The 12509-nt window shown below is 27.4% G+C and overlaps 1 protein-coding gene across 1 annotated transcript; it reads right to left on the bottom strand.

Annotated features, from left to right (window-relative positions):
- Positions 1–2474: 2474 nt before the first annotated feature.
- LOC114129239 (protein yellow-like) lies at positions 2475–11265 on the bottom strand. The gene is made up of 6 exons (XM_027993898.2): positions 10963–11265; positions 6999–7120; positions 6520–6738; positions 5614–5859; positions 4507–4811; positions 2475–3695 (listed from the first exon to the last, which is right to left on the bottom strand). The coding sequence occupies exons 1-6, from the start codon at positions 11132–11134 to the stop codon at positions 3473–3475; spliced, it is 1287 nt and encodes a 428-aa protein (XP_027849699.1). The 5' UTR covers positions 11135–11265; the 3' UTR covers positions 2475–3472.
- Positions 11266–12509: the final 1244 nt, after the last annotated feature.

The raw sequence follows: 12509 nt of genomic DNA, 5'->3' as shown, positions 1-12509 counted from the left end.
TCTATACAGTTCAATTAGAGTAGATAAATTAAAAGTAAACATAAAATCTTTTACCATGAGTTCTTTATAAATTTAAGCAGTTTGGATTCAATGCATATTTAATAAAGCAAAACGTAGTAACTACAATTTTAAAGTATAATAAGCAACTAAAAAGAACACGATTGTTTTAAAAAAGCAAAAAAAGAAGCATATTTATTTTTAAAGAAAGCAAAAAAAAAAAAAATCATGACTAAAAATTAACATAAACTAGTTATCAACATGAATTAAAAAATTAAAAACAGATTTAACTACCGTGTATTTTCCTAGATGTTCAGTCGTGAAACTGACTCTATTGTCCAACAGAATATTTTTATACGTAGAAAACAAACTCTCTACATCCACTGAATTGATCGAAGCATGCTTTAACCAAAAGGTTTTAAATTACAAAACTAAATCTTAAATGTTGAAATGGTCGATATCGAAGTTATAGGCACACTGAACATATAGGTTCGCTATAATATGTAGATCAATAATCTATACGTTTAATTTGAATGCATTTAAAAAACAAGCTGATAACGAAAACAATAATAATCCAATACCTATAACGCATTCTGGGTTTTTACGTTTCTTATTAATTCAATTTTCTATTTTTACTATAGTAAAATAATAAACATATAAAATCTTACAGTTGTAATAACTGAATAAAGCAATAAAAGCATTTATATACATGAAAAAGCAAAAATTAACTAGTTTGTTTGAAATCAGAATAGTGTGAAACGAATTTATGAATAAAAATTAAATTTTTATTTCATATATAAAAAAAGAAACATATGCTTTAAAATCCTAGCCTTAGTAGTAACTATATATTATGTTTTATTAAAATAATTTCAGTTATTTGAAGTTTTAGAGATGTTTATTTAGAATTTTGGCAGTCAGAACACATCAATTTTGATTTTTAATTATTTGAAATTTTTTTTAAATAAAAATAACGGAGAGCTCAAATATAACACAATTAAAACGACATAGGTACTCAGACAAAATCTAGACAAGAACTGAGTATTACACTGTTAATGCGTACAAAAAACCATTAAGTTAGGGCACAGGTGTATAACTAACTGCTGGAATACATAATGTTATTATACATTATTAAAATTAAAACCAATGTTAAGAAAATATTTATATAATATAATAGTATGTTATAATATTTATACAAGCGACAGTTTAAGAAAAATAAAATGTATATATTTAATGTAATGAAATACACTATTAATTTTTATAATAATTAAAACTGTCATTTTTTTATAGTATTGTAACGTATAAACATAAAAAAAAAAATTAACGCTTGATATAAGCATAGGGGTTTTTATTATATACACAACTTGTTTTAATTTTCATAATTATTATACATATTATCAGCATTATAAACAAACAATAAGCATTCAGTACATAAAACTCCTCAATCCTCAATAACTGAATTTAAAAATAAATATATAAACACAGTTTTATATTGGTAATAGATACTTAGAGTAAATTATTACACGTATAGTTAATGTTATATCTTTTATTTATCTTTTACTCTTTTAACCATCTTTTTTTTATTATATTTTATTGAACATTTTACTCGAAAGAATAATCCGTACTATTAGGTATTCAAATTTTATAATTAGACTCGCATTTCGCAAAACGATGTTCATTATTATTTAAATATTAATGATTATTGTCTAACCGTAGAGCATAAAAAGTTTCCATAATCTTCCTTAACGAAAAGTAAATGTTATGATTGCATAAATTCACAACCAAACTACAATAATTATAAAGTAAATACAGTGTTGTGCGCTTAAAAACAAATAAAAAATAGTGGCGTAATGATATTATTGTGTTAGCAAATTCAATAACAAGACAATAATTTAAAGCTATTCTCGTCAATCATGCGTATATTAAACTATTAAATTAAACTTATGATAAAACAATTAACGTTCTTTAACGGCTTTAAGCACATTTTCATCTAAGTAGAGTTATATGTATCTAAATATAAGTTTAGAACACCTCATATATTCTCATTTTATCCGTCCGTATAGTTAGTTAACAGTTAATAGTTACGGTAATTTATATTAAAATAATAAATTCATTTATAACGGTTCTACTCAATTCAAATGCATAAAAGCCTGAAGTTTCTAAAGTTATCAATATTTGAATATTCAATATTGGTTTATATTATATAATCAATTATACTTAATCTAAAAATTATCAAATTATTTTTTACATTATATGTATGGAGTTATAGTTTACTGTACGCTTACCTCATAGAATGAGCTTTCCCGACTTGTTTTTTATTTTTAGAATAATTTTCTTGAATCCAGTTTAGAATATGTAATTACAATCAATACATATTTCTGAACAGCAAGACGTTTGTAATGTGTAAGAAAGTGCGACCAACGGTCATGGCCCATTTGCAATAAATTACCACTAGATAACGTCAAACCAAATACACAAAATGTTCACAATTTAAAAACATAGATTTTATTATAATATTCCATAATTTAATAAACAGGGTAAGACACATTACACGAAATATTTGTTTTATAATAATATAATAATAATGAAACCGAAATAATTATACATTCTTACACTAACAATCAATAACGGACAAAATTACAATATTCTTAAAATTATTTAATGTTAAATAATATATTTTGATCAATCATAAAACACTAAAGTGACAATAAACAGAGTATTGGTGCTACATCGGTAACATCGATGTATAGTTATGTCTTATGCGGTTAAATTTTCGTTTTACCTCATAATGACGATAATAATAATACAGTTTACCAAAATAGAATAACATCTTCCATGATGCGTCGAAATCGTCGTATTTTATCGTAAAATATCTGTCAAATAATATGGTTGGCAACACTAGATAATTAGTATTTTTTTTTGATAAATACAAACCTCCGAGACTTCAGCTCGGTTTGAAAATAATCGATTTACGTTGCGTTTCTGTCGAAAATTATAAATCAAAAGTACATCTGTTCGATTAAAATATGTTTGTGTTGAAGATCAGGAGACACATTTAACAATAAATAATAATACATACCTAACCTATACAATTATAATCAAATCGCCTTTACACATTGTCTCGTTTTATTATTATCTGAACATCCGAAGGGGCGGGATTCGATCGGAATTATTTCAATCGTAATTAATTAATTAATAATAGTATGTACACAATGTAATTATAATATTAAAATAAATGTCGCAGCTCCGTTCAATTTTATAATATAGTAGTATATTATTATATTACGCGAACGTAGTGCGACCCTAAATAAAATGGCATCATCATTATTCATTACAGTATACCAGACTCTTGGCGTATACCGCATATCGTCTGGTATAAATTTTGTGGTACCTATGGTTATAGGCTAATTATATAACATGGTTTAGCAATAAATTATCGTCGGGTAGGTGCAATGTCCAGTATAATATTGACTACTGATCATTTGAACAGCAGCAGAGAGTTATTGTTGTTGAATGCGTACGGCAAGAATTCCGGAACTCTGACTATCCTCATGATACGGATGTTTACTTCCCTCTTGTCCAGTGTCTTTTTGAAGAATCGTTGTAAACGCGTCGATACCACCCAAATTGCGCCTTGGTCGCGATCGGCCGATCTGATATCCAATACGAACTGTAGTTCCTCCGGGCTGTATGCCAACACACTGAAAACACGAATTGCATTAATTTATCATTTTTTTTTTTTTAATTTATCACTATGTTGTCATAGAAAAATAAATCGCAGTACAGTCCATTGCTTTATGGCAGTGTTTTAGTCGAAAATATAGGTAATGCGGTCATTGTGATAATGTAATAGTTATGATTTATTATGTTGTATAAAAACAAACACAAAACCGATCTCATCAATGAAGCGTACAAATCGTATATGCAATTATTACCGCACATTAGTAAAAAAGTTTCATGAGAGAAGTATTTTTTACGCAAAAATAATGTTATTAATTTTGGTTCAATGGTACAAACTTAAAGTTTTGTAGCGACACGTATAATACCGAAAAATCTACTTGAAAGTTGGACAATACCCAAAACTGTAATTAAAAGTTTGTTTAAATAACGTTGGCGAAACTTAAAACTTTACATGTGAGATATTTTTCTTACTTCTGCCGAACAAAATCAACCCAGTAACTGAAACGAAGCATAGTCTTCGTAGTTAGGTATTATAATTATACAACAAAACGAGCTACATATACATACATAAGAGTTAATTTAGATATTTAATAGTTTAATAACATTTATTTTATTTTTTGCTAGGTATGTGGTATACAAAATACATACTACAGCAATTTATTTTAACGAAAATAAACTCAAATTGAAACTTTTGTGTATTCGAATAACGAAAAGTTTTAAGTATCTTTGAAATAGATATTTATTTAAATAAAAATAAAGTTTTATAGTCGGAACTACTGTCGCGACCAAGAGTATTATAAGGTAGAACTAATATAGTATAATATGACTCACCCGTGTTCCACGGATCCCGGAATCCAAGTGGCTAAGGCCGTTTCGGACACCGGACTGAATATGAGAGCTCCGTCCTTGGGATCGACAGCCAACGGGGCAGCTTGTGAAGATTTGTGGCCTACCAGCGACACTGGAAGGTCGGCATCGTCACCCAAATTTGGTCCAGCCTTGAGTGCGGATGTGGGTACGGAGAACAGACGATCGGAAGCGAACGGCTGGAAGTACAGGCGGCGACCTGCGGATCCGAAAGGCGATAGAGCTAGGCCGATAACGCCATCCATCAGGGTGAAAGATTCGCCGGCTACCTATATACATGAAATATAAAAAAACATATAATAAATCGTTATTACACGATCCAGATCACGGGAGTGGGGGGGGGGGACCGGACATTTCAAAGTACGTATAATCGATTTTTTTTTTTATTATTATTATATTGTATTATACATTACTACATGGCTTTCTTTGTATACATAAAAAACACATCATTGTAAAATCAATACATTCATCACTCTTCTGGGAATCTAAAAAAGCTGTTCAATAAAATTTGGACAAACCATTGTTCGTATGCAGTTTGAATTTAAATCGATGGTAATAATTGTAATGGAATTTGAAAATTAATGTCTGGTCTGACCTTAAAAAGGGTCAAAATATTTTAACAATGGTTATCTGTTATCTTGCCACTTTTGAAAACTTCAGAGAAAAATTACATAATTTAAATTTATTTTGTATTCAATGTATTATATTTCAAAAGGATTCAGCATATTATGGACAAATTTTAAGCTAAGACCAGTAATACCACATTTACTACTATATATGGTACACAATATTATAAAACTAATAGCTTATTGTTTCGAATTTAAAACTCATTCGATACATTTATAAAAATATTTATGATTTATAGCTATTGTATAACCAAAACAAAATAATAGTTAATAATAATCTATGTAAAATCTATATTCTATTTGCATTATATAATGGTTATGTTGCTGTTAATAATTTTGAATCCGAAATTCCGAAAGCACCGTTACAATATAAATTAAATGATATACATATATATTTATGTGTGTGTGTGTGTGTTTTATGGTAATATTTTTATTGGTAACGAACCGAAAAGGTTCCGAAGTCTGGATCTGGGAACATGTAAGGATGCGAGAGTCTCCACGCTGTGTCTCGTCGTGCGTCGTATACCAAAATGCCTGGGTTTGTGCTGTCGGTCATGTACACAAATACGTTATCACAGTCACCGAGGAATCCGTCTTGCAGATGAGACACTTCGACCTGATCATCGATCACCAGATTTGTCAAAAGAGTGTTGGGCCTCAATATTTCAGCAGGCAATGTCACGCTTCTCACCTAAAAATCACAGTACATATCTCTATTATTTACACACAATATTATAATACTGTATACTTATAATTCTATACAGTTATCAGTGCAATACATACATTTTTAATTGGGACTAATACATCAATATAATATGACTATATAAATATATTTTATGAATTTAAAAAAGATCATTAATAGTCTCTCGGCACTTATGGTGCACAGAACATGAGAATTTTTTTTTTATTGTTACATAAATACGATATTATTATATTTACGTGTCGTTTAAATCGTTAATGATCTAATGTATATTATAACTTTGACGAAGTATTTAAATTAAATGATCAACAATTATCACTAAATTTTTATCCTAATTTTTAAGCTAGTATTATGATTATTTTTTTTTTTTTACAGTAATTTATTGGTAAATTATATACGTTGAAATTATTTATGAATTATATATTTATAGTAGTATTTTTTTTGTTCCGACCTTCTATCTATTTTCTAAGTAGGTATATCTTATTTTTTTTTATTTAAAATCTATGATTATTATCCTTTTTGGTGTTAATAATTTGTATTACCTTCGGCATTAATAATAATATATTATTATATTGTTTTTACGAAATATGTAGTCATCACACAAGTTATTATCGTTATAGTGAAATAATTACAATAAAACAGAACACTCACCACTCGATCCGTTCTCATATCGAACACCAACAACTTGGGCGGGCAGACCGTCTTGAATGTCTCTATGCTGTCCATGACTCCGCTGTCCAGCACCCACAGCCTATTACACCTGTCTGCCCTCACCCGAAACACGGATATCAGGCTGGAACAGTTGGGCGTCGGCGTCGTCAGTATATCGCCGCTGGACGCTTCGCTGTGCCATTCCCAGTTAGGATAAGCCTGCGTAAAAACAATATTATACAGCTTTCAAAATACCATATCGAAATTCGCAGCAATACAATCAACGAACAATAATAATATTATTGCAAACGACGTTGTCACTATAATTTCATATCAAGTCGAATGTGCCATGTGCGTGTACTCAGAAATCACGCGTAGGTAAACATTTTCGAGTGTTTCTGTTTCGTCAAATACGTACTTATATAAGACCTAAGCCCAGAGCTGTACAAGATATCGTAAAAATAAAACGATTTATTTACCTGCAACAATGGCGATTTATGCGTGTCATAATTCACGCCAGCTCGATTGCGTGGCACCCATGCCAGCGTGGCCGGATTACCATTGAACAGTCTCGGGGTCGTAATGAATATTCTGTCCCATCCTGAAGTCAACAAAACAGATTGTAAATTTGTGTAATTTGTGTTTTTATGATAAAAATATTTTAGGTCATAGAGTATGGAAAACCGTTTAAAGTTAAACAATATATCGGTTTAATAAATAATAATAAATGTTTATAATATAATGTATATTATTATACATTAATTAATATAACTTCTAAAGACTAGAAATGTCAAGGCGATTACACAGTCTAGATTTAAACAGAATCCTATGCTAAATAACATATTTTTTAATTACTCGTTATTTTTATTTGTGAAAATAAACGCAAAGCTTCAAAAATAAAATAATAATAAAAATTGTTATAATAGCATTGTCGTGGCGGGAGGTTTTGAAACATTTTTATTCGTTTAAAAATTAAAAAGGTGTACTACCTAACTGTAAACCGGAAAACATAATATTGATATGATGATATGTACATAAATATTTTTTTACAAACATATAGAATTTTTCAGATTTGTTATTGAATAGAAAATAAAGTCGATTTTTATTTTAGAAAAATCAAAAAGCAGAAACTGTTTTCACACCCTTTGAAGTACACCATTTCCGCGTATTTATATAAAATACATTTTAAAGTTAAATAATAATTTATTATTATTTTAATAAACGGATATTATATGCATACAATTTATTGCTAATAAACATTTCTCATGAAAAGTAGGTACCTGTAAATGTTAATAAATTAAAGCTTTACTGAATTTATGGCGCTATCTAGTTTTCATATCAACGGCATTTAAACGTCGACCAATGTTTTTAAATAAAGACTAAAAATAGCATTATTATCAACAGTTATAGTTTTCATACAGAAATATGAAAATGTATAAAACAATAAAATACATTTAATAATAATATAGGTAGATTGTATTAGTATAACATTACATAATATTCACAACTTATTCATTATTACGTTATCAACCAAATACTTACAAACATTATGATAGGTACTAATAAAGTAATAAAATACTAAGTAATAAAAATAATATTTTAGTTATGAATTGTTTCAACTTTTTTGGACAAAACAACACGTAGTTGTAAAATAAAATGAAAAATACAATTCATTTCGGAGACGACTGATGATTTCACTATTATAAATCATAATTTATATAGGTAATATCTCATAACTTTACCTAGTATTGAGGAAAACTAATAATTAAATGTCTGAACATTTGTACGTCATATTGTATTTTAGTGAGTGTTTTTTCGAAATATTTTCAAAGATTCACTAAATTAAATGACATGTCAAAATTTAAAATGTATTTACGTTGGGCTGTATAGGTATAAACTATAAGTATTAGATGCATAGATAAACAAGTGTTAAAATAGGTACATTATAATACTTATAAATGTATTTGATTTTATATAAAACATAATTTAAAATAAAGAACATTCTAATTGATAATTATAAATTTATAACTTATATGAAAACATATAAAATTATACGATCTTAATAAAACCTAAAAAAAATTCATTAAAAAAAAATAAAAATAATAATAAATATCAAAACAAAACACAATAGTTAAAGGGTTTCATTTATAAATAAGTATAATGTAGCATTAATAAAAAAGTATACTGCAAGAACTTATGAATGTAAAAAGATAAATTAATTTACTATATTAAATTTTACAAATAGTTTTATACTTCTTGAATTATTGTAAATATAATTTACTAAATAGATAATTAAAAATTCAAAAATAGATAATTAGTTGCTTTAGGTTAGGTATTAAAAATAATAAGAATTTGTAAAACAAACATAATTATTGTTTAATTATTGATAATAATTGTATGTTAAAATTTTAATTTCCTAATAATGTAATATTATATTTATCTTAATTTATTATATTCAGTAATTATAGTCTAATTATAAATTTATACTTCGATTTTTTTGATACCTAAATAAAAATTGTATGTCATTATTTGTACACATTTTTGATGAACAGAATCCAAAGCAAATAACTATAAGTAATATAAAAATAATCAATAATAATAAGAAAAATTAAATTTCAAAATCAAAATTTTATGCTTAAAATTTAAATAGTACTTAAAGGTCGACCTTTGTTTCTATACATCCATAATTTATCATAATAATAGGAAGCTCCTTTTGAAATTTGTATGTTTCGGCCGTTTTCCTCCAAAGAGCATTGTTATTTATTTATTTTGTATTACTCGTTATAATTAATTATGCTATATAATTAATTTAATTATCAACTGAAATTAAGAGCTAATTTTATTACTAGATCAAGGACTTAAGTGAACCAAAAAAACATCAAATATGCATTATAAAATATGTATTTATGCATGAAATGATTTAATATATAGGTTAAATATGTGTTTAAAAAAAGTCTATGTAGCTAAATAATCATTGTAAAATCATCACATTAATATATTATCAGTTTATCACTATCTGTGGTATTAAACAAAAATAGACGAAATAAATTGTTTGATAAGTTTTGTATTGTACCTAATCTAAACTACTTACAGTGACCATTAAGATAAAACTTAGTTTCTTTGGTCTCTACTAAATTCAGTTAAATTATTACTGGCCTCAATTTATGAAAAATACTCTTCGAAGGGCTAAATTTTCAATAAAATTTAAAAATATTATACACTATTAAATCAAACTAGCCATTAAATTCCAATATATACACCAACATTTAAAATTATTTGATCAGAAATGTTTTGAATTGTTTCTTTGTATTCACTAAGCATACAATAAAATTAACCAGAAAAATGTATAAAGCATGAAAGTCCTTGCTCTATTTATTATGCATTTAATTATTAATTTGTAAAAATGATCAATATGGTATTGTATAGATATCTAGTGCGTATAGCGTAGGTATATACTATTATAATGTGAAATACCGAAGACACAACTAAAAAGAATATTATAGTTACTATACTAGATAATGACTAAATTACTGAAATTATAATATATAAGTAATAACCTATTTTTATTTTATTTTTTATTTTTTTTTTTTGTTAAAAATTACAATTTATAATCTTAAAATTAAAAAAAAAATGTATCTATATGAAATTATTTTTATAAATACATAATTTTTTATTTTTTATTTTTAGTTGATCTATTTAAATGTACTATAAATACGATATTAATTGTTAATTATAAAACTTATAATATTTGATTTCAACCTAAATATATATTATATAAAAATAAATTTCTATAACTAGTAGTTAGCATATTATTAATCATCTAATGATTAAGTGATGAGTACTAATCAGAGTATTAACCTAATTGCATGCATTATTATAATAAATATCAATATATACTTAATCTGTTTTAGAAATTACGATATCTTAAGATTAAAAATAATTAAGAGATATTTACTTAGTACAATTACAGTCGGATTACAGTAAAATAATAATTTTGTTTTTAATGTGAACATAAAATTTGAAAAAAAAAATTCTTATAATATTTTATGCAAATTATTACGTGAGTGCTACAGGACAACAAAATAAGAACAAAACACGAAAAAAAAATCAGTGAAATCACAATATATGTACCTATTATAGTATAACGTTTAAACTATACGAGTCATTGTTGAAAATAATTATAATATTATTTAAACGGATCTAAAAGTATTAATTAGATACTTATAACATTACATAACATATACCTAATATTATATTATATAAAACTGGAGAGCGGTAGAGACTTAAACGCTTTCGCACACCTTATTACTAACTAAATCTACGTTTTACGGTATGCAATATTCATGTTATTAATATGTAATACGATTATCTGCAGAATATCGGTACGGTGGTAATCAAGTTAAAAAAAAAAATTAAAATAATAATACAATAATGCAAACTAACCAATTTCAATTCCGGTGGATATCGTTACTTCGGGCTTGTAAGAGTCGGCGTTGGGATAATTAAACGGCACATCGTATTGGAGCAACGTCCATTCGTTGACGACTTGTAAGTTGCCGGAACCGGTGACAATTGTCACAGCGCACGCTAACAGAACCGCTGTTGCGGAGTTCATGTTTGAAAAACTTATCGAAATTCGATCACTTCGCGATCTATAACTCGAAACACGGTCGAGAATAATTTACGAGACCAGAGTACCCGATCGGTGCAAGTCTGCGGCGAAACTGACGCTTTATCAGCACGCCGTCATCTGCCGGACGGTCTCCTGGGCCACCAGTCACCACCACCACCACCACCGCCGCCGTAACCGGTCCCGAATCCCAATGCGGTATGGGTGCGCGTGCGCCGAACGAACGCCATTCATAAATGACATCGCCTATTTACTATCATTACTATTTTCGTTATTATAATTATTACTATTAATTCAAATTAATTACCAAGTACCGATAACGACGTATTATATTGTTCACCGGAACTACTGGATTTTGTTCCGGAAACACGCGAGGTCGATACGAAACGGTCTAAACGGTCAACTAACTGAAAACATTATACTGATAATATACAGTACGTATCTGAAATGTAATGAGAAATTAATTATTCAAATATAATGCTTCAGTGTGAAATAGTTAAGTCCTTCACACACATCGTTTAATAATACCCACAAATACTGGAATCAAGATTTATAAGTATTGCAGTTTCACAGTAAACTTAGAAATTTGGTCGTTATGGACGTTTTTGTGCTTTTGGTATTGTATTGTTTAGTAATATATTATTAAATTTAGATAATCTGTCATTGTTTTAAAAAATAAAAGTTTTATTATATCTAATGTGCTACGTTATAAATTGAGTGTTTTAAGTTATAACTTTGGTTTTTGTACAACAATACAACGAATCGTACGTATTTGTAATAATTCTGTTAAAATAAATTTAATTGTTATCGAAAAGTAAGAAATGATGACGATGCGACAATCGTATATATAACAATATTGGATTTGTCTAATCTGTAGTCTGTACTACCTAACATATTATTATAAAGTGTTTGGCGGAAGCGGAGTTCTTGTACCTACTTATAGTAGGTACGTTTGATAAGCAACTGGTTATACCATTTTATTAAATATTTTAGTAACATTTTTTTTGTCTAATCATATCTTAGTTTCCGATGAACATTTTACTTTTATATCAATCACAGTATTATTATAGTGCCGAGTTCAAAAATAATATAATATTAAAAATTCGGAATAAATTTATGATTGTCAAAAAATTATAACACTTATCCATGTTAAAATAGGATGCAATGCATATTATATAACTAACTTAACTATAATAAGCGATTAGGGATTCCCTTTTTTTTCGTCCTCATTCGGTTTTTTTTTTCGTTAAAATAAATGCTTTAGGTACAGTAAAACAAAAAAGTCCATTGAATTTCGATGACTGACTCGATAATTAACGAGTTTATTTTTTGGTTTTGACTACGATAACCGTACCCGTGC

This window comes from Aphis gossypii, chromosome 3 (genome assembly GCF_020184175.1).
Source record: "Aphis gossypii isolate Hap1 chromosome 3, ASM2018417v2, whole genome shotgun sequence".
In the NCBI taxonomy this organism is placed as follows: Eukaryota; Metazoa; Arthropoda; class Insecta; order Hemiptera; family Aphididae; genus Aphis; species Aphis gossypii.
This window is presented reverse-complemented; position numbering and strand designations above follow the sequence as displayed.